The following is a 22,531-nucleotide window of genomic DNA, read 5'->3' on the forward strand; positions in this document are numbered from 1 at the left end:
CTCTATTTGACCTGAAATGAATGTAATAGCCTTTCTTATTTCTTTTAGCTTTTTTTATTATTTGTTTTAATCTTTTCATTATTTGTTTTATTCTTTTTATTTATTATCTTGTTAATTAAAAACTACTCCATAAAGAAACTCCCAAACTTAGAATGTCAATCATGTCTCTCTTATTCACGTCTTCTCACTTATACCGTCATCAGAAACATATTCTTCTCCATCTATACAGTCGCTACCCATAATATTCTACATCTATACCATTGTTGCATGCCATGTAACACCTAGTTTTGGGACGTTTCTATTTTCAGGATAGTGGGTTGTCAATAGATCGAGTAAAGGTCTTGGGTTTCAAGGGAATATGGTTTAGACTCTATCATATGTTGATAATGTTGGGTTAACTAATTAAAGCCCTTGAATTGTGCTTCAAAGACAAAGGATAAAATGGGAAATTATATATATTAGGCTTTTTGCATGGATTATGGTAGGAAGCTTTAAGCCTCCCATATCCTCTCTTATCCATTTTTGGAGTACTTTGGTGGATTTTGGTAGGAAGCTTCTTTCAAGATGGAGTTTTGGAGCCTTGCATAAGATGATCTCAGCTTCCATCTATCTTTTAGACCTTGGGTATGATTCAAGTTTCCATCTTTATGCTTATAAGTTGCTAGATCTATATTCTGTGGATATGATCTTTCATGATATTTTGGGTACCATGCTTGAAGTTAAGATCTTATTTTGGTCATTTTGACATAGATTGTGTTCAAGACATGCATTGGACATGCATGTTTAAAAAGAAATGATTTTTATGGTGCTTTGGGATGGAGAAAGACTTCTGAAAAGTTTTAATGCTTGACATGAAGGATAAAGAGCTTAAAGCAATAAGCTATCCAGAGCGGTTCCCATGATGTGACGGGTTAAGTGTCACAACGTAGTGGACAAATTCACGATTGTTTTATCTTAACGTTGTCACAACGTGACCAACAACCGGCCATGATGTAACGATCAATTTATGTTGACTTTGACCTTTGACCTTGGCTGTTGACTTTGACCATGGTGGACTTTTGGCCAATTTAAGGGTTTAAGGGTGTAGAATAAGATGATAATTCCTTATTCTTGTTAGGTGTCTCGTAGTATCGGTCTGCATTGTGTGAGAGATGTTGTGTTTAGCTGCTATCGGCAAGGTGAGTTTTCTCACTATATTACTTATGCCATAGTATGTGTGCATGCTGACCAACTAGGTCTTATTTGTTGATTGTTGTTATGTGTTATCGAGCTGCTAATAGCATCATGACATGTTATTAGCCTATTGGGACTTTTGATAGTCCCTAGGATTGTTGATAACCTACATGGCATGCTATTAGCCCACATGACGTGCTGTTAGCCAATTGGGACTGGTGATAATCCCCAGGGTTGTTGATAACTCATAACTGTTTATTTATGTTATGTTGTATGTGATATTTTGGGGAACTCACTAAGCTTTGTGCTTACAGTTATGGATTAAAGATTTTTTAGGTACTTATCGGACTGCGAAGGCGAGACTGTACACAAATATCAACAATTTTATGATTCGATATTTTTCAATGTCTTCTTTATAACTCTAATTTCTAAATAATTGTTTATGAACAAGTGGTTTGACCTGAATGTAACTTTATTAAAAATGATTGTTTATTCTATTTTAAAAAAATCATTCTGGAAATTGGGACGTTACATGCCAAGCCAGAATATTGCTGGAAACATTGAACCCTCACCATCAAGATCTCTTCCTAACCCTTAATCCAATCCCATCCCCTTTTTATTCATCGTCTTCTTTTCCATCATGAACACCTACGTCACCATCACAAGGAAATCGCGCAATCGCCAGAAAATCTACACAAAAGGTACTAAAGCGGGAGTGGTGGGATGAGGAATATTGGTGCCTCTAAAAACCTTTGTACTATCTTCTCTAAAACCCTCCCATTTTACAAAATCTATTTAGGTGATTAGGTCAATCGTGAAGAGGGAGGAGGGAGGATATGTAGCCTTCTATGAAGATGAAGGTGGTCGGCGAAGATGACCGGACGCCGACTTATCTCATAGGTTTTTGTAGAATTGATGGATAATTGGGTTTTATTTTGAAGGGGTTGGGTGTTTGAAGTTTTTTTGATTTTTTTGTATAGTAACAACGCCATTTCGTTCACATCTGACTGAATGAGATCAATACCATCATCATGGACATCTACGTATTATCTCATCATGTTTCTTTGTACTGGAACGAAGATGGGTTGCTCACAGCTAGCATGGTGAGATCTGGAATAATTATTGAAGCTAAATCAGTTTGTTGTGATTTTGGGATAATTTTGGTCATAGGTTAGTTACAAGAAACAAGAAATTAAGATATATATATTTTTTAATTTATTTATTGATGATGTTGTTTTTGGCTGATTCATGCTATTATTTGGGGATTGTGTAAGAAGCAAGAATCAAGGTGGTCCGGGTTAACTGCTGAGATTCTTGATTGTTTATAGTAATTATGTTGTTTGAAGTCGTGGAAATGAAGTTTTTTAGTGTTGTTTGCAGTTGTGGATATGAATCTTGTTCATTCTTTAGACAGGCATATGCTGTTTTTTAGCAACGATTTGGGTATAGCAAATCTTTGTATCTCTATCTCATTTGGTTTAATTTGGATCTGATTTTTGTTTTGTATATAGGGTTCTTACTGTAGTATTGGTGGTGACTGGAGGTTAGTAGTGGTGAGTGGTGGCTGGAGGTTAGTGACGAGTGGCGGTCGGAGGTTGTTTTCCGGTGATTGAACATAAAGAGGGAGAGGAGGGGTGGGGTTGGGTGGATTGGGTATTATTTTAATTTATTTCATTATTTAAATAAATAATGAAGCAACAAACTAAAATAAAATTAATTTAAAAATATATTTAAGGATAAAATAGTCTTTTTACGTAGATTAAAGACGCAACAAAAGCATTTAATAGGGACCGTCCAAGTTAAAAAAACGATGTTAGGGACCAACCTTACAGATTACTCTAAACCACAGGGACCATTCATGTAATTTACCCTTAAATTTATAAATCGGCAAGTAAACATTTTGAAAAACCAACTTGGCTAATCTTGGCAGGAATGTTGAGTCAAGTTTTGTTAGTCATTATGTGTGCAAATATCATTTCTTCCTGGACGGACCCTGATGCTAGTCGAACTAAATTTTGGGATATATATATATATATATATATATATATATATATATATATATATATATATATATATATATATATAGAGAGAGAGAGAGAGAGAGAGTTAGGTTCAAATGTTTCTAGCAACTATTGTGTGTATGAATACAACAATAGGAATTTAGGAAAAAATAAATAATTAAATAAATCATTTAAGGGTATTATAGTAATCTTTGCATATTTAATTATGTTAGATAATTAATATGTTGTTTATTAGTCCTTTAAATATGGGATGTCAAAGTCAAAATCGGTTGGAAAAAACCCTAGCTGATTCTTTTTCTCTTTCTCTAGAATTCATCTTCACGTACTTCTTTCCATATTATATGTGTGTCTCAGTCAATTCGTGTATCTCTTTGTTAACATCGACTCTAGCCACATTTTGCTTTCCCGTTATTTCTAAGTTGTTTTGGGTCTTTTGCAAATAGTTGCATACGAAGAGGGGATTCAGGTGAAACGCTTCTTCAGGTTTCTTCTTTTTCTATTCAATTTTATTTTGGATTCAGATTAGAGGCTGCCTGCAACACAATCGAAATCGGAGGTACCACTGTTCATTAGGTTTAATGCACAACCGGGGTAATTAGATGACGTCCAGGTAATTAGATGTTTGTTTAACCTAATTTTCCTTCTTCCAATTTCCAATATCAGTTTCTGTATGCACACCCTCCATAGAGATTCGACCTTTTTCATTTTCTATAAACGATTATTCCTTATTTCTTCTGTACGATATATTGTTTTGGTGTTTTTTGGGTTTTCCTTTATGTATTAAGAATACTTGATGGATGGAGATGATGATTGAATTGGTAAGACTCTCACTATTTTTTTTTTGAAGAAGCACACCACATGTTCGATAAAATGCATAGTTGAAATCTAGGTATTTTGTAACTGGAAAACAAAAGATTGTTTATGTGACATAGTAACTTGTGCTTAACTGTAGAAATTATTTACCTCATTCCTGAAAATAGATTTTACATCTAATTGCTTTTTGATTTTGATTTTGGAACTCAATCATCAATTTTTTAACCAATAGATAAGTATATGTGTTTATGCATTCTATGTATCCTGCTATTTCAATTTCATAGTCCTTTTTTCTATTTAGATTGTGAGGTTTTTTTAATGCATCTTAATGTCGATCATTCTGCTAGAATAGAATATGGAATTCTAATTATGCCAGAATAGAATCTTGAATTCCTTGTTAACTTAAGCAGTGAATTACCGTAACCAATTGTGTCAGAATAAAATTGGTTTCCATTCTTGTTATTGGTCTCGATTCTTATAGAATGACATCTTAAATAATGAAACATTACCTTCTTTCAGAATAATATACATTGTAAGTTTAGGGATGATTGTTAATGTTGGTTTGTAGAAATTATAGTTATATTCTATTTGAATGTATATCACATTCTATTAGAATTTATTGTTTTATTCTATTTAATGCACTCAATTTTTTAATATTTAAAAGTTGATTATGTTTTCCTTGTGAATTTAGGTTTTGAAGAGATTGTTATTAATGTGGAAAATGAAGAAAACAGGGAGAACGATATTGTATTCTAACAGAATGTATTCTGTCAGAATTTATAAATTGTTTCTTAACAATAATATTCATTCGGAATAGAGTAGTGTTTTTGTTAGATTTTGATGTTTTTTTTTTTTTTTTTTTTGTTTTTTTTTCTTTTCTTTTTTAACAATTTTTAGTTTTAATCTTTAAGAATAAATGTAATCCTTAGAATGATTGTAATAATTGTTTATGGTTTTTTTCTTTACGGATGAATGTAAATAAGGATTCTTAAAGAAAAAAATCCGTATTTTTTAGAAAATGTTATTCTTGATAATATGTTGTATAATTCTTTAAGCATGTTTAATATAAAAAGTATCTTGAATGAAACAATATTATGCAAGAATAAAACCGCAAATATATTTACTAGTTTATTATTGACTTTTTGTCATTCTGACAGAATAAAATCGATTATTATTAAAAATAATATTAAAATTTAATTAGAATTAATTTAAAAAATTTAGATTTTTTAAAAATAAGGGAATTAATGATCCCTTAAATTCCGAAAATTTCAATTTTTAAAGTAAGTTAATTGACCAAAATACCCTTTTGCTGAAATTCGTGTGATTATATGATACATGTCACCCTATTGTAATATAATAGACCCCAGATCATGATTGTTGATTCTATTCATCCGGTGGTCTAGATCTGTGCATTCTGGCACACAATAGTTAGTAAAAACAAAATAACATAAGCATATATATATATATAGTGGTGGAGCTTGAATAATTAATTTGGAGGGGCTGAAAATATTATAAATTGAAATTAACATTCTTAAAAAACAAATTGTTTTCAACAAATAAACACCTAGAAAAAGAATTACAACTAAGTCCGACGACCTTTAATGTCTTTAAATTCATCAGTTACAGACTTCGAATCAATGTTTTCAGCAATTTCTCTTTCTATGTAAATCACCAAGTTGTTTGCGAGAAAATCATTCGAAATCTTATTGCTTAGACGATTCTTGAATATTTTCATTGCTGAAAATCCCCTCTTTGTTGTTGCGGTAGAAACCGGAAGTGTCAAGATTTACCGAACCACTCTATCAAATAAATAATATGTCTCACGTTTCTGAGTTTCCACAAGACGCTTGCATAAGTTAGCAATAGTTGATACACCACTTAGTCTAGGATTCTTTGTGATATCAATATTAAAAATCTCCAATTGATATCGTAATTGAATCCTCTTTTGCTCTGTAAAATCTTCAGGATAATACTTCTCAACAAGAAGACAAATTTGATCAACATTAATCACCTTTAGAAACTAAAGTAGAACTAAGTCTTAACAAATCCATCGCCGGATCATTTAATCTATTATTCAACTCACGTAAATGTTTTTCCAATGTGGCTGTAAACAAATCCAATCAATAAAAATGATCAAAAGTAACATGATTATCTGTTTTTCGAGGCCGGTATCGAGTAGAAGTATATGGAGCATTCATATATGGCATATTTATTTGATGTTTTTTCACAAAAAAACTTTACTTGTGCAAGTAAAGACTCCCATCCCTTGTTTCTGAAATCATTTAGACCCTCCTTTGTTGCTGAAACTAACTCCATGGCATTAAGAATATATTGGGATTTCTTTTGTAGAGCTTGAGAAAGTATTTCAGTTTTTCCCATTACTTCCTTTATCAGGTGAAGAATAAACACAAACTCAAATGATTTCAGATAACAGTAAGCTGCATCAGCATCTCCGCGTTGAGAATAAGTAGCAGATACGTCATCAATTATTCCTTAGAGAACAACACGGGTACAAACAAACATGTTAAGCAAACTGCAAATGGAACGAAAATGAAAACCCCAACGTGTATTACTAGCTCTTCTTAATGTCCCAACTTGATTCAATCCTTTACCTGATTCGATTTCCCCTAGTTCCAATAATTGTTCAATCTTAGTTGCCTTTGCTTTTTGTAACTCATCATGACGCTTACTGGAAGCACAAACTAAGTTAATTGTAAAAATTAAGTTTGTGAAAAATTGGTGAACCGGAATAATTTCCCTTGAAGCAGCCACCAAGGCTAGTTGCAATCTATGAGCAAAGCAGTGAACATAATATGCATAAGGACAATCCTCAAGAACAAGTTCTTGTAATCTGTTCCATTCCCCTCTCATATTACTAGCACCATCATAACCTTGGCCACAGATTTTACTAACATCAAATTGTTAGTGTAAAAGTTGTCTCCACATATTTGTTTTCAAGGTTAATGATAAGGTATCCTTAACATGAACCAAATCCAAGAACCTTTCCCGTATGATTCCTTCCACATCAACGCATCTCAAAACTATCGCCATTTGCTCATTTTTAGACTCATCCCGTGACTCATCAACCATGACAAAAAAGTATGATTCCCCCACTTCACTATGAATATGCTTTCGAACTTTATTTGCAATAATACTAAGAATTTCTTTTTGAATTTCCCCAGAAGTATACTTTGAATTATAAGGAGCTTTCTCTAATATAACGTTTGCAACTTCATCATTATACGATGCTAGAAGTTTTAGTACTTGCAGAAAATTACTACGATTTTTGGAATCAGGAGTTTCATCACGTCCTTGTAAAGTAGAAGCTTGGAAGGTCAATCAACGAACTATGTCAATTGACACTTTTAATCGTAAACGGTTCTTCAATATTTGCACTTCATTTTGTTTCACTATGATAGTTTCAATGTGTGCTGCTTGGTTCATCAAGTTTTCAGCGAATGCAACAACATTTCTATGTTGTGAGCAACCAATATGTTTCAACAACGCACAATTTTTCCCGTCATTAACTTTTTTCCAATTATCAAATCCTTTAACAGTAAATGCATCGTAACCATGACACACACTTGGTTTATCATTAAATATATAACAAATAAAACAATAAGAAACGTGTGTTGTTAGAGAATATTCTAGCCAATTAAGGAAAATGTTGAACCAAGAATATTGGAATCTACGAGGATGTTTTGTTGAACCTTTAGCTTGATACTCCTTAAGACGTATTTAGAAAGGTCCTAAATTCATATAAGCTCGTCTCACTTGTTCTCTTAAATTAACCGGATAATCCCACATTTGCTTTCGTTTAGCGGGATCTCTTTCTAGATTCTTCAAATCAACTTCATTAGGATTTTCCTTTCCTTTTTTTTTGCGGCTCATTCTCTTGTTGATTATCCGTTTGCTGCGGTTGTGGCTCATTCTCTTGTTGATTTTCCGTTTCTTGCGGTTGTGGCTCACTTGTTGAAGCTTTGTGATGTTTACTCTCTTCACTTTCATGATTAGTTTCCTTATCATCTACATTTCTTTTGTAAAAATAGTCTAAGGTTTTCATCTTTCTCATGATTATATCTATAAAAATCAAAATGAAGGAACAATTGATTCAATCAAAATCAAAATTAGAACAATAACCAATAACTCATTTAACAATTAACAGGGTGTGAAAACTAAAAAGTGAAAAACCAAATCAAATTGACAAATTGACAGCCAAATCAAATTCACAAATTGACAGCCAAATCAATTTTATAAAAATAGTCTAAGGTTTTCATCTTTGTTTTCGGTTTTGTTTGAAGCATACCCAAATCAATTTTTTTCTATTCCAGTTTGGTGTCCTACAACTTACAATAAGTAGACTAGAAGAGCTAAACAAATCATAATTGAATACTGATAAATCAAATTGACAAATTGACATCCAAGTTAAAAAAGAAATCTAATTCCTAATTTGGAGTTTGGACCGAAAGAAAAGAGATCGAGTCATCGAGAGAAACTCGCAAACAGCAACAATAGTGCAGCATAACATTCAACAATCAGAACAAAGAACAAGATAACTGGAAAAGAAAGAACAAGATTCGGGATTCCATACCTGATTTTTGGTGAACAGTGCTTAACGATGGCGAGAGTGAGAGTGTGAGACCAAGCAAGTAAGGCGACAACGACAACAACAACATCGATTCAACGAATGGGGAACTGGGGAAGAACCAATTTTGATTTCTGGACTATTTGCTTGGAGAATTGGAGCTATGCTTGGAGTCTGATGAGGAATCGGGAGGGGACAAAGCCCAAGTTTGAAAATAGCAGGGCTATTGACTAATTTTTTTGAACTATAACTCCTACTTCTAGTCCCAAAAATTAGGGGGGCACTGCTCCTCCTGAACCTATAGATACTATGCCCATATATATATATATATATATATATATATATATATATATATATATATATATATAACATATTTCTCACGTGTATTATATATATATAATACACGTGAGAAATATGTTAAATCGAAATGAATCTTATGCAATTCTGCTTAGTGTAGTAACCCTAGGCAGAGTAATGAGAATATTAGTGTTAAAGGTCTCTTAGAGAATCTAGATTTCATAGGCGTCTAAAGTATTTTGTTTTAGAAGGAAATATAAGACATACAAAAAGTACAATATTCTATGTTTGATTATGATTAAAGTAAATTATAAAAATAGTCCCTATGGTTAGATCAAATTTGCAAGTTTAGTCAAACCTTTGAAATTTTGACAAATACCATCCTTGTAGTTTTGAGAAATTACAACGATGGTCCTAAGTGATAACCCCGTTAAAAATCAGATGTTAAATATCAGTAAAATGATGAATATACCCTTTATCTTTTAGTTTATGAGTTTTATTTTAATTTGTAGAACTACAGACTAAAAATAAAACTACAGACAGAATAAAACAATAAACCCTAACATAAAAATCCCCCATCCTTCATTTCAAATATACTCTCCATCTCTTCCCTCTTACTCTCATTGTCTCTGGCACCATTGTCGGCCACAACCGTCGACCACCACCTAGGCTACATCACCACCTGCATCTCCTTCGACAACTCCCACTTTGTCTCCCATTTATCTGCCGCAATCAATATGGTCTCCCCCACCACAACTATCGTCACCTCCACCCACCTCTTCTTCTCCCCCTTCCTATCCGACAACTTTAGCCAACATCATTAAAAGAAACTAAAGCGGTCCCCCGCTCTTTCCCTTATCGGTTTGTACTCAGTCATGACAACAAATTATCAGGCTCCTATGACCAGATGCATAAGAAACAAATTGTTCAACCTCTTAAAACCTAAAAACCTATTAAAACGGCTCAATCGAACCCAAACTCAACTCGAAATATATGCAAAATAGATGTAGATTTTGTTTATTTTTGTTTGGGTTTATAAAATTTAGAAGTTGGATTTGTAGTTTGTCGATCTCCCATTTGCTGTTATCACGACCAAGGATTCAGGTGTTTGTTGTGCTGGTTTGATCTAATTGTAGGCGGTGGTTGTGAATCTGGAATGAACTTGGAAAGAAGATGAAGATGGTGGTTGTTGTTTTAATGAACCGGAACAAAGATGGTGGTTGCAAGAGGTGGTTGTGGGTTTAATGAAACCTGGGACAAAGATGAAAGATGATATGCATACCACATTCATTTTTTAGGTTTTATTGGCTTTTGATTTTGTGAATATGGAATGAAAAATCAAGATAAATCACTTTGTTTTTATTTTTATTTTGCGTCAGTGTTTGTGGTTGATTAATTTTGATCATAGTTTGATTTTTTTTAATATGCTTAAGAAGATGATCAAATGGAAGGAAATGGATGGTGGTTGAGTGGTGGTTTTTGGTTGATTAATGTTTACGAGAGACGTGTCTGAGAAAATGATCGGATGGAAGGGAGGAACGATGGTTAAGTGGTGGTTTGTGGTGAGGTGCTGGAAGCCATTAATACATATAAATGATTAAAAATACTTAAAATAATAATAAAATTATAAAATAATAAAATGAGGGGAGTTTGGTCAATTTTATACACATTTCACGAAGCTTTTCTAACAAATTTAGACGGAAGGACCGTTTATGTAAAATTTTAAAACCATAGGGATGTTAGTTATCAACTTTTTAAAGATTAGACCAAACCTGTGTATATGTAACTTACTCTTATTTATGCTTTGTGTCAAATATAAATAAAACTGATGCCAACAAATTAAAAGCAATATCAAATTGTTTTTTTTTTATTTAAAATAAATATATATACTAGCAGTTTTTTTTTGCTAGATTAAATGATATATACATATTGATATAAAAAAATAAAAATAAAATATGCATTAATGCATAATGTTTTTATGACTTTAATTTTTCATAAAACAAAAGAAAAATCAAAGTTCATTATTTTTTTATGGTCCAGAAAATGGTGTACATATAAATACAAAGTTACAAAGTATCATACTTTTGTATAGTATTTTATTTATTTATTTATTTTTATCTTTCATGTTTTATTTTTCTTGAAAAAAAATGTCAAAGCTTTCATATTTTATTCGCTCAAAGTGGGTATATATATATATATATATATATATATATATATATATATATATATATATATATATATATTGTGAAGAAAAGGAACAGTAAACGTCCCTATGGTTTGACAATCTTCGTCCTTCACATTTCGTTTTATTTGTATTCTACCTTCCTTTTATGTTTATTTATATTCCAGTTTCTTTTTATGTGTGTATTTGTTTGCTAGATGGATTAGTCAGCATCTTAATGGCCTTCTTTTTTCGTGGCAACTGTAACTTCAACCCACGTGTCTATTTTTTTCCTTTTAACTTTTGCAATCGGTTGTTTGCTGATTTATATTTTCCGTTTCTCTTTCCTTGATCGTCTCCTTCCGTTTTGCTGCATTCCTGCTTCTTTCTTTCCCATGTAATATCTTTTGTTGTTCTTTTCTTTAATCTGCTGTCGATTTTTTTGTTCGTTTTGTGTTTATTATGTGATGGATGTTCGTCGGAAAAGGGGGGCTGACCCCGGTGCTTTGTCTTCTTCTGTTATCTCTGTTGGTCACCGGCGAAAATGTACATTCTCCCATTAGAGACGCATACCATCGACTTTCAAGCGTCTCTTGCTGCTGGTTTTCTGTACCTCTTTCTTATGTTTATGCGATTGATGCTCTGAGTTCTTCTTCCCTATCTTCTATTTCACGTTTTTTGATTGCTTTGTTTGATAGGTTCCGATTTTTATTGTTCTTGACGAATCAAGATTGAGGCGATGATGAATTTTTTTGTGAAAGTGATTCACATTCAAGGTCGTATTTTGGCATGGCAACTCGGAAGGCATATCCGATTGGAACATGCAACCGGTGTTTGCAACCATACCGGTGTTTACCCCAATTTTTTTTGAGCCTCCAATTTCGTGTGATAAGTTCTGATTATCTGATACATTATTCGAATATTTGTAAAATATCGACTAGAATGGAGTGGAATATGAACACCGTTCTACCTCTCCTTTTCTCGACTCCGATCAGAAGCAACAACAATTCTCAGAGGGTACCCCTTCAGTCCATCACCCTAATCTCTTTCGTTTGGTTCCGATTTTTATTTCTATTGGTATTGAGGTGATGATGTTTTTGATTTGGTCGTTGAATATAAGGTAAAATCTCCTACTTTCTTGAATTTCTCTCAGGACAACATCACCTGTAGGTTGCTGAATATAAAGACCTTCTATTGCTATAATCGATCGTAATACTCTATGGAAGCACCTACTCGTTGTTGATCTAGAGCGACGATACATCCACGAGGTAAACCGAGTTCGCAAATCATTACTTACAATATGCAAAAATCTAGCAACATGTTCCTCAACGGACATGCGTTGCGTACGTCGTAGACCACCTACAGTTTGTAAGATTTCACACAATCTCCTAAAAGCGTTTTCACTCATACGAATAAGGTCACGACATTGACCACCTTCTAAAAGATTGTGTAGCAACTCTTCCCGTATAGCTTGTCTTTCTAAAATAACTTTTCTAGTGGGTAACCTAACCCGCTTTTTGTTGGCCATATTACGTTGTGTAATAAAAGTCAACAACAAGCAAATCAAGTTAACGACTTGCAATTGTCGGACTCTTAAAGCATGGGCAGGGTTGAGTATCGGAGTATCCATAAGGACTATATATGAACTAATCCCTTTTTCTGATACATGATAAAATAGTTTGAGTTAAATTTAAACAACATTGATAAACAACAATATTTAATTTTTTTATAAGGACTATATATGAACTATATACATTTGTTAATTATAATGTATGATTCTATTTAGTTATTAAATAAATAAATTTGATTCTATTTAGTACTGTGATGGAACTTTTATTGTATAAATAAACAACTACCCACATCACCTTAAACTAAGTATTTAGGTTAAGAACATCTTCATAGATTAAGATCGGTTGTCTTTTTATACTTTTAATAAATAAATAAATAAAACATTTGTAAGCATAGGTAACATACATTTGTCTCACTTAAATATAAAATTTCATAAAACAAAATCTATAATTTAATGGGTTTTAACTAATTTTTTAGTCTAATTATACATCTACAACAAACAATAAGTACTTAAGCATGTACAAAAAAAATTAATTTTTAATATTGAATTTAAAACTTATTTGTTAACTGAACTTTTTGAAAAACCAACTTATAGTTTCTTAATTGCTTAAAAAAAGGTATATATGGGAAAACCACAAAAGATCACAGGAATGAAATGAAAATATATAAAAAGTTTGTTATCATTAGTTCTATATATTTCTGCCCATTTGATGATATATACTTACTGTGAGCAGAAAGGAAAAACAAATTTGCTGTATAGTCATTTGCTGATATCTATTTCCAATTTTACCATTTTTACTAGAAATATGAAAACAGGTTGTTGTTTATAAGAAGAAATTACATACAAAGAAATTATGTACAGAAGAATAACTAAAAACAAAACACAAGGAAGACGATCAAGAACATAATATCTCCCAAAAAACTAGTTTGAAGCTGTATATAAGAAGAAATTGTGTTGTATATAAGAAGCTGTACAAAAAAAAAGAAAAAAAAAACAGTATATAAGAAGAAATTGTGCGTACCAGTTGGAGAAGGCAGAAGGCTAGATGATGAAGAAGGTAGAATAGAAGACAGGGGCGTATCCTTTTATCATCAAGGCTAAGGGTATTTTCGTCATAAGGTAACTTTTTATCTTCCATGCGTTTCTTTCTCTCCAATTCCTCCCGATTTGGGAGGAAAGTTTGGAGCGATACAATTCCTCTACAATCCGTTCTGTTCTTCTCTTCTCTTCTTAAAAAAAAAACTAGGGAGCAACCAAAATTCTCTGTTTTCCTTCCAATTCCTCTCAATTCCGTTCTGTTCTTTCGTTAATTGATACTTAGGAGCGGGGCGTAAGCATCGGATGAAATTGAAGGTCGTGTCTTGGGAAGGCAACTCAGAATGCATCTATGCAACCGATCCCTTTTCCTTCGAAATTTCCCGTTCCATCTACTGCTACAGGTTCTCCTTCTCTAATCGATCTCTCATTGTCTCTAGAAATCGATTTTCCAAAGGTCGACCTAGAATCGGTCGCACCCTTAGCCTTAGATTTAGGCAGGAGAGCTAATAAGAAAGTGGTCAGTAGTAAGAAGCAAAAGGTAGTGACAGGGCACCCACCTTCTCGCTTTGACCATCAGATATCGAAAATGGAAGGCAGTGAAAAACAATCGAGTAACGTATTCGTTATTTCCCTCCATCTTCGTCTTCTACTCAACAACTCAAAATGGTCATACCCTAGAGGCTTCACAGAAATCAAACAGGTTTGTTTAACTTCACAAAAGTCACCATTTAAACTTCAAAATCTCCTTATATTAATCCACTCTTTGTATTCAGAAAACCAGAAGAAAAAAAAAACCGCATCATGGTTAAGAGAATGCGTGTTGCAACTTGGTCCAACTTTTATAAAGATTGGACAATTATCATCAACAAGATCCGATCTATTCCCACATGAAATCATACACGAGCTTGCTAAGTTACAGGTATAAAACTATAAATATAACTTCATCTCTTTTCATATCATATGATTCATATTCACATATTCAAAATTTTTTTATGAAATGAAATCATACATTTCAGGACAGAGTTCCTGCCTTTTCTTCAACAAAAGCAAAGTGTTTGATTGAGAGAGAATTAGGAGCTCCAGTTGATCACATCCACAAATTACAGGTGAAAGAATGGGTTACTGTGAAGCACCGAATTTCCTACAAATTTGTGAAATTGAGGTACAAATTTCTTACAAAGATCCCTGTTTATCAAGCAGTTTTTGGTGATCGTTTTGACGATTATGTATGTGTTATTGTAGCTTCACAATGAGTCGAGGTTCAGCAACTCATCTACGCATCCATGTAAAGGTTTATTTTATTTATTTTCATGGAAGCTGAAATATGGTTGTTTTGGTGGTTGGTTGTAATATTGTTGTTAGTTTCAGGTAATGAAGATAATGAAGAGGATGTGGAAATTGGTGGACATAGATGTGAGGACCAGCAAAATCAATAGTTCAAATTGCTCCAGTAGTGATTCGGGATCAGCATCTACTGGTTTGTCTTACTTTGAACCTTTTGAATTCTCTAATTTTGAACCAATCAAGTCTTTTCGTTCAAATCTTTTATTGTTTTGTATGATTTACCTCTCCTGGTATGAGTTTTTATTATTTTTATTTACTATTTACAAATGATATGTGGGGTTCTAATATATGGTGACCTATTAATCTGTTGACATGTTCAGGCCATGAGGAATAAGTAGAACAAATTGTATGTGCTTTTTATGTGTTGGGTTATTTGACACCACTTATAGTGAGGATTTCACTAGATTTTAATGTTCCAAATGGATGATGTAGCATAAGTAGAAGAACAATGGTTGTCTTGACCTATAACTAGATGTTCTTTCTACAAAGATGATTTTTTTTGTTTTTTTTTTTTCGCATCAATAGAATGTTCTTTCTACATTTGTTGTATATTACATTGTACATTCATTTAAAACTACCCGGATATACGATTGTGTTTTCATTGTTTTTGAAAATCTATTCAAATATAGCATTGTACTTCTTTTACTATCATCACTTACATTGCATTTCTACTCATCCGATTGATGGCGATTTATACATAATAGCAATGTACTTTACTATGGATACCAATGCAAGCAACATATTTCATTTGACAAAACGAACACCTTCCGTCCCGTGCAATGCACGGGAAACCCCTATAGTTGATATTTAACAGCTGCAAAAGTATTTTAAAAAATTCTTTGATTTTTTTTAGTTTTTAATGTTAGTTATTAAAAAAAAATGTTTTAATTTTTCCAAAATATATAAACAAATGTGCAAAATTTTATCATTTTTATGTTTTAAAAATGACATTTAAATTAATATATAAAATTAATACATAAAATAATAGACTCTTCCCTTCTCACAAAATATATGTTATCATTTGTATAGTATTTTATATTGTGGATTAAAGGAGTTAACAGACTAAGGCCCCGTTTGATACGCATCTTTCCAGGTCCAAACAGATTTTTCTGGTTGTATGGACCGGAAAGACTGTTTGATTTGCAAAAAAGAAGGGGTCTTTCCCGGTAAGATATGTCTTTCTCAGAAAGACCCAAAATCATATCTTTCTGGCTGAATGGGCTGGAAAGACAATTACACACCAAACTCCGCCTCTTTCTTTCTTTATTGGATTATTAATTTTTTAAAATAACTTTTTTTAAATTTATTTTTTATTGAATTATTACTTTTTTTCATCATTCAGCACAGTCAATCAGATGTACAATCAAACAATATAGTTTCTTTCCCAGTCAGAAAACTTTCCCAGACAACACTTTACCAGAAAGCACTTTCCCAGACAGAAACTATCAAACGGAACCTAAGTTGGTATGGGCTTGGAGATCTTGATGTGTTTGTCTTAGAAACATATAAGGCCGAATGATGGCGGACAACAAAGTCCGATGATACATGGGACTATGGGAGCCTAGAAGAGTAAATATTCAAGCGAAATAATATTTAAGTCTTGTTTTCTTCATTTGCCTCTTAGAACTAGGGTTTATACATTGTAAACCTTCTTATGGGTTGTCTAATCAGTAGGTTACATTTGTCTTTATATTCTTTCTTATGAAGAGGTGTTTTTGTTGCTTATAGATTTTATCTTTAGTTCGAAGAATATTTTGTAAACACTTTATTCGTGCTTTATCATTCAAATAGTTTCTCTAATTTCTACAGTTAAACTATATTTTCAGGTGATCATAATTTGAATATCTATAATACTTACTATCTGAAATTTCAAATAGTTGCATATTGGATTCATATATTTTGAAACCCATTTAAAACAGCCATTAAAAAAAATACTCACTTCCCATTCTAGAAAACTAAACAACTTATTGCCCCCCCAAAAAAAATTCCAATCAAACATTAAGCATTATATTACATGTTCAAGAACAATTCGCTTTAACGACAAAGTATACATATATTCTTAAAAGAATAAAATAAATTTTCTATCTATACAGTATATCATCTTCAAACCTCAAAATCACATGCATCGTATACATACACAAATAAAAAATTTAATAAAAAATATGTCAAACCCTCCCATACATTCTTTTAAAGCATTGGGAGAAAGAATTGGCATGCTCAATCCAAATCTAATTCACTAATTTCATTGGTTATCATTGCATATGATTAAATTTTGAGGTAAAGAAAAATAAAATTGTTTGCTTTAAAAAAATAATTTACGAAAGAAAATCTTGTTCATCCTGTAAAAACTCTTTCCTTAGTTTACGAGAAAAGAGTTTACAAGCATCCATACTGAGGTCAATTGCAGCTGAAAGTGCAATAAAAAGAGCAGCATCAGCCATACATGTCACATGTTGCACCCCCACTTGCACCATTGGCTTACTCGCTTTCCCTTCACCTTCAATGCTCGAACTCATTACGAATCCTTTGATGTTTGACAATGGACTTGCTCTCGAATCTTTTAACGTTTCATCAATACAAAATTTCCCACCTTTTTTAATGTTCATTGTCCCTTCAGAAATGGGAATCCCACTTGTCATACCAGAGTTAGTGACAAGTTCGAATTTATAACCTAACCCATCAACAGGTCCCCTTTCACGCCAGGCTTCAAGTCGACCCCATGGCTTCCAGTTACTGATCGAGGCACCATGGGGCCGAAGGATAAGCCAAGCACCTGGGTTTGACCGTGAAACACGGTCAGATCCTTGAGAAGGGACAAAGGGAGTGATCATGGATGCGGCAGCGATAGACGAACCAGAAAGGTCATGGACCACAATCATCCACCCTTTCCGCTCCCTCCCTTGTTTTTCCTTTCCATTGGAAAATGTAGTCATCCATCCTCTGTTGATATTGGTCATGGCGAAATCCGATGGAAGTGAACTGAAAATTCAAAAATAACCGAATATAAAAAAAATTAGAAATTAAATATTTGTTTTTTTTTAAACTAAAATGACTCTAATATGATGTGCGACTTTTGGACCACATAAAATAGAATTCATCATAATCATTCTTAAACTAAAAGCATTTGTATGATTAACAAAATTAGCTAAAGTCAAATCTTACAAAAGTCAAACAAGAAGAATCAAGACATGATAGTTAATTAACCAAAGAGCATTGAACTGACACCAAAATCCAGAGCACATGGAAAAGAATCAAGCTGGTGCTTGTCTTTGACAGTTGGGGCATCTTTCATTTGCCAACAAATATATATATATATATATATATATATATATATATATATATATATATATATATATATATATATATATATATATATATATATATATATATATATATATATATATATATAAACATGATAAAGACGATGCATAGGGATTGAAGAGAGTAAAGATTACATCATCTTAAAGGGGAAGCAATGTAGGACATGTAATAAATGAAAGATTCACTATGAATATTGTTTTCCACTTGTACCTACATTTAAGGAGAATCCCTTTTCATCCATAATTATTACAATCAGTTATTTCATTTTCTGAAGTATAGATTAATGAAAAGAAACTCTCAGCGGGTAAAATGGGTGACTTTAACAGTCAAGATAATGCTTTCTTTTTAATCCTATAGTTTTACCTTACTTAACTACTTTGTTGTGAATAATCTGTAAAGAAAATTTACACGTCATAATTCAGTAAGTTGGAACTGTTATTATGATTAGATACCACTGAAAGCTAAAACACATAAAGAATTAAGAATCTACTAAAATGTATTTAAACGTATAACTTTGAATCGACATATTTTGTCTTTACGTTATCAAATAAGAGTGAAATTTACCAGAAAAAAAACTACTCAATTTGATATACTTTATTGCTTTTTTATCAAATACGTTATTACCTTTTCCTGTTGAGAGAAATAACATTATACTTATAGTCTTATAGCTGAAAAATAGTGGCTTTTCATAATCCAAAGGAACATAAATTCATTTTTTTTAACAATTGATACAAAAACCTTAGGAATATTTTCTGTTATGTCTTTCTAATTGAAATTTTAAAACAATATTAGTTGGAAAAATTTAGACAGCTAAGATACAACTAAAATTTTGGAATTATAATTAATTTTATGACTAAATAGTTATTACTTCTAGTTTTTTGGAGGAAAAAAAAAACAAAGAAAAAATAGCATGGAAAAGAATACTATTACTAACCGCGATCTTGAGTTCCGGTCGGCGCTAAACTTGCAACTAAAAACCGGTTGACGGATGTTCCCTTGGATTTGAAAAACCACCGGACTACACTCCGGTTCACCGCCGAATTGAAACAAAAACCGAGGATCCGGTTCAGTTCGGACCTTCAAATGCAAACTAGCCGCCGGCTTGTCACCTTCATTCCCGAGTTTCATCCAACCGTTCTGAAACACAAGCGGTTTAGTAACGGACCCGTCAATGTTGATCACAACCGCGACCCGACCCAACAACTTTCCCCCGTTTAACCCGCAACTGTGTCCCATCCGACCGGTGTAGACCGATACGGTTAAGAGCACTGGTTTTCCTTGGAGACGGCGGATGGCGGCAGGGTCGAGGTGGAAATTGATGGCGGAGGAGGTGGAATCCGGAGAGCAGCTGTCGGAATGAGTGGGGGTGGAGAGTGGGATGAGAGCAGTTTGTGGTGGGAAGTTTTTGATACGGAGTTTGCAGTAGCACGGAGTGGCGGAGGAATGGATTCCGGAAGCGGAGGCGAGGGGTTTGGAAGTGAGTGGTAGCTTGAGTGATAAGTATTCAACTGTTAAACGAACAAATGGGCATGGATCCATCGGAAAATTGGAAAATGAGATTCTCCGATGAAGACGGCAATGTTGGTGAGTGGTGAGTTTGATCAGTTGATGAGAGAAATAGTGTTTATAGCTTCGGAAACATCTATATTTCATGAATAAATGTCGGGTATGTGACAGCTATTTGTGTGGGACCCTTGTTTCTTTTGTTTGTTTTTTTTATTAATTAACTATATCATCCTCCAATCTGGTAATTAATCTATATGAACTTTGAATCTTCAATCCTATTTTCTAAACTTAAATCGTATGATTGTTTTATATATAATTTCATCAAGTATTGTGTGCGGTCAATATTGACAGAAGATTGATTTTTGATCAATCATTTAATAGGAATATAATAGTCCGTTATAATTAATTGTGTTAAAAAAAGTAACATTTTAAAATACATATATATGAGTTTCACATTCTAATATTAACCCACCACCAACATCTTCATTCAATTAAACAACACCATCAACCACCATCACCCTACGCAGAAACCTAACCATATATAGCGTTTCAATTTCACAATTAAAATTTTTATTTTTAAATTAGGTAAAAACATTGTTTCCGTAAAAACAAGTAAAAAAACCATGGATATCAAATGCAGCCATCTCAAAAACCAGAGTATCATAGTAATGCGGAAACACAACAACTGCCGATGAGAATGTACAGTCAAACCTTCATCTTTACACGATCATTTGAAATACATGAAACACATTTAGATCCACAACTGTAAGCACAAAATTTATTAAGTTCCTTAAAATATCACATGCAAAACAACATAATAAACAATTATGAGTTATTAGCAACCATGTGGACTATCAACAGTCCCAATGGGCTAACAGTACGCCCTGTAGGTTATCAACAACCCTAGAGACTATCATCACTCCCATGGACTCACATCAATCCTGGAGTTATCAGCAACTTGAAACACACATATATCAACAATCAACAAATAAGACTCAACTAGTTTAACATGCACACGACTATGACATATGTAATATATTGAGAAGACTCACGTCACAAATAGCAGATTGACACAATAGCTCTCTGACAGTGAAGAATGGTACTAAGAACTACCTAATCATTAATACAGAAGTACCCTCTCAGTCTACACCCTAAAATCCTTAAAGTTGACGAAAAGTCAATTTGGTCAAAAGTTAACGATCAAAGTGACAATCGCATCTCTAATATGCCACATTAATGTTTAATACTATATGTATAATAAAAGACAATCGAGTCTCTAATACACCTCATTAACGAAGCCATGCTATAAGAGTGGCATAAGGAAACAACCTATAAAATGACCGTTGAATGGGCATCATTCTCACTCACCACTCCTTTGTATGGTGGAGGGTCGTTAGCCGAATGGATTTGATAAGACATTTACTCATTAAAAGTATAATGCTATAACAAAATCTCACTCTTGTTACTTTAGGAAAAATGTAAAATGTATGTTAATCTATGGAAATGTACATCATTATTTATAAGTCGTTAGTGGAGTATGTGTGACTAACCGACATATTAATTTGGGACAATAAAGTTGAAATGATGGAACAATGTCGAAAATTATCATTATTGATGGAGCATATATGGTTTACCGGCACATTAATTTGAGATGATAAATGACATCGAGGTTGCCGAGCGGGCTTGCATGGTTATTCACATCTTGTTTGTGATCCTCCGTATCCCAGTCACAAATTGAAGAACATAATCTGATGTTAAACATGTCATTGATAAGATTCAGTGAATCTCAAACGATTTTGGAATTTCATATTAGATTGAAATTGGTGAATCGTTTTACACACCTTAATAAATTTACAATTAGATTATGTCATCCCTCTTCTTAAGTATGAATTGTATTTTGGATCCTAGCCTTGAATATTAATTTGAGTTAAAATATTGAGGGTTTACATCAACTAACTAAGGTGTTGTTTGTTTTTTCTTAGGCAAAATGTCTGCAATCTGCGGACCACATCTGTAGATCTTTGCAGTAGAAGAGATAGACCAAACGTCTGCAATCTGAAAAAAGAAGACTGTTTGTTTTTTTAACATCTGCGGGTTACTAAAATAAGCTGAAATCTAAATAAACTAGTTTTTTAAACTTTAGAGTGATTTTTTAATATTTTTATGACTTTGCTATAAATAATTAACGAATTTAGATCAACTTTTATGTATTATTATATAAAAATAAAAATAAAAATGATATGAATTAACGTATATAGTTGATAAAAACCAACAACTTTGGTTGCATAGTTATAACTAAATATTATAATTAGTGATCAAAGAATTTGATACATAAATCGATGGAAATAAACTTCGATTTTTTCAATTAAATCCATTAAAAACGTACCATAAATATTTTCTCGAGAAATTGACGATACTGTATTAAATAATGTTTTACAAAATTTGGCAAAAAAATATAAAAATATATTATGAATTTTTTTTCATATTTATATGAACAACTTCAACGACTATTATTGTAATAAATATTTATTTATAAATTTGTCAAAAATATCATGTTTGTATCGTGGAACATTTTTTTTAAGTTTTATATTTTTTTTTTCAAATTGTTTATCATTAATAAAGTTGGAAAAAAAATATAAATTAAAAAAAAGTTAAAAACAATAAAGATATATATGTTTTTTAGGCTAGAAGATGTCTGAAGA

The 22,531-nt window shown here is 32.5% G+C and overlaps 2 protein-coding genes and 1 long non-coding RNA gene across 5 annotated transcripts; 1 reads left to right on the plus strand and 2 right to left on the minus strand.

Moving 5' to 3' along the window:
- Positions 1–5,793: 5,793 nt before the first annotated feature.
- On the minus strand, positions 5,794–8,015 carry LOC111918360 (uncharacterized). Its single transcript, XM_023914034.2, has 6 exons — positions 7,782–8,015; positions 7,009–7,136; positions 6,620–6,915; positions 6,249–6,499; positions 6,091–6,111; positions 5,794–6,018 (listed from the first exon to the last, which is right to left on the minus strand). The coding sequence occupies exons 1-6, from the start codon at positions 8,013–8,015 to the stop codon at positions 5,794–5,796; spliced, it is 1,155 nt and encodes a 384-aa protein (XP_023769802.2).
- A 3,341-nt stretch (positions 8,016–11,356) lies between these two features.
- On the plus strand, positions 11,357–16,844 carry LOC111918362 (uncharacterized). 3 transcript variants are annotated; one of them, XR_008225594.1, is made up of 7 exons: positions 11,357–13,739; positions 13,942–14,358; positions 14,432–14,577; positions 14,675–14,820; positions 14,901–14,943; positions 15,027–15,135; positions 16,345–16,844. It is a non-coding gene; the product is annotated as an uncharacterized LOC111918362 (long non-coding RNA). The 3 variants fall into 3 exon arrangements; XR_002859189.3 differs by having other exon boundaries at positions 11,357–14,358; positions 14,901–14,949; XR_002859190.3 differs by having other exon boundaries at positions 11,357–14,358.
- A 143-nt stretch (positions 16,845–16,987) lies between these two features.
- Positions 16,988–19,951, minus strand: LOC111918382 (uncharacterized). Its single transcript, XM_023914055.2, has 2 exons — positions 19,258–19,951; positions 16,988–17,981 (listed from the first exon to the last, which is right to left on the minus strand). The coding sequence occupies exons 1-2, from the start codon at positions 19,860–19,862 to the stop codon at positions 17,318–17,320; spliced, it is 1,269 nt and encodes a 422-aa protein (XP_023769823.1). The 5' UTR covers positions 19,863–19,951; the 3' UTR covers positions 16,988–17,317.
- Between the last annotated feature and the right edge of the window lie 2,580 nt (positions 19,952–22,531).

Source organism: Lactuca sativa, chromosome 8 (assembly GCF_002870075.4).
Source record: "Lactuca sativa cultivar Salinas chromosome 8, Lsat_Salinas_v11, whole genome shotgun sequence".
In the NCBI taxonomy this organism is placed as follows: domain Eukaryota; kingdom Viridiplantae; phylum Streptophyta; class Magnoliopsida; order Asterales; family Asteraceae; genus Lactuca; species Lactuca sativa.

Bases quoted from the DNA above. Each gene is read 5' to 3' on its own strand.
- LOC111918360 (XM_023914034.2), bottom strand. From the start codon at position 8,015: ATGAAAGTGAAGAGAGTAAACATCACAAAGCTTCAACAAGTGAGCCAC. The intron at 7,137-7,781 runs GTGAGACGAGCT...AAAGTTCGAAAG, and splicing joins CGGTTAATTTAAGAGAACAA to CATATTCATAGTGAAGTGGG. The intron at 6,500-6,619 runs GTAAAGGATTGA...TTGTTCTCTAAG, and splicing joins ACTAGGGGAAATCGAATCAG to GAATAATTGATGACGTATCT.
- LOC111918382 (XM_023914055.2), bottom strand. From the start codon at position 19,862: ATGGATCCATGCCCATTTGTTCGTTTAACAGTTGAATACTTATCACTC. The intron at 17,982-19,257 runs GTTAGTAATAGT...TTGAATTTTCAG, and splicing joins GACCGGAACTCAAGATCGCG to TTCACTTCCATCGGATTTCG.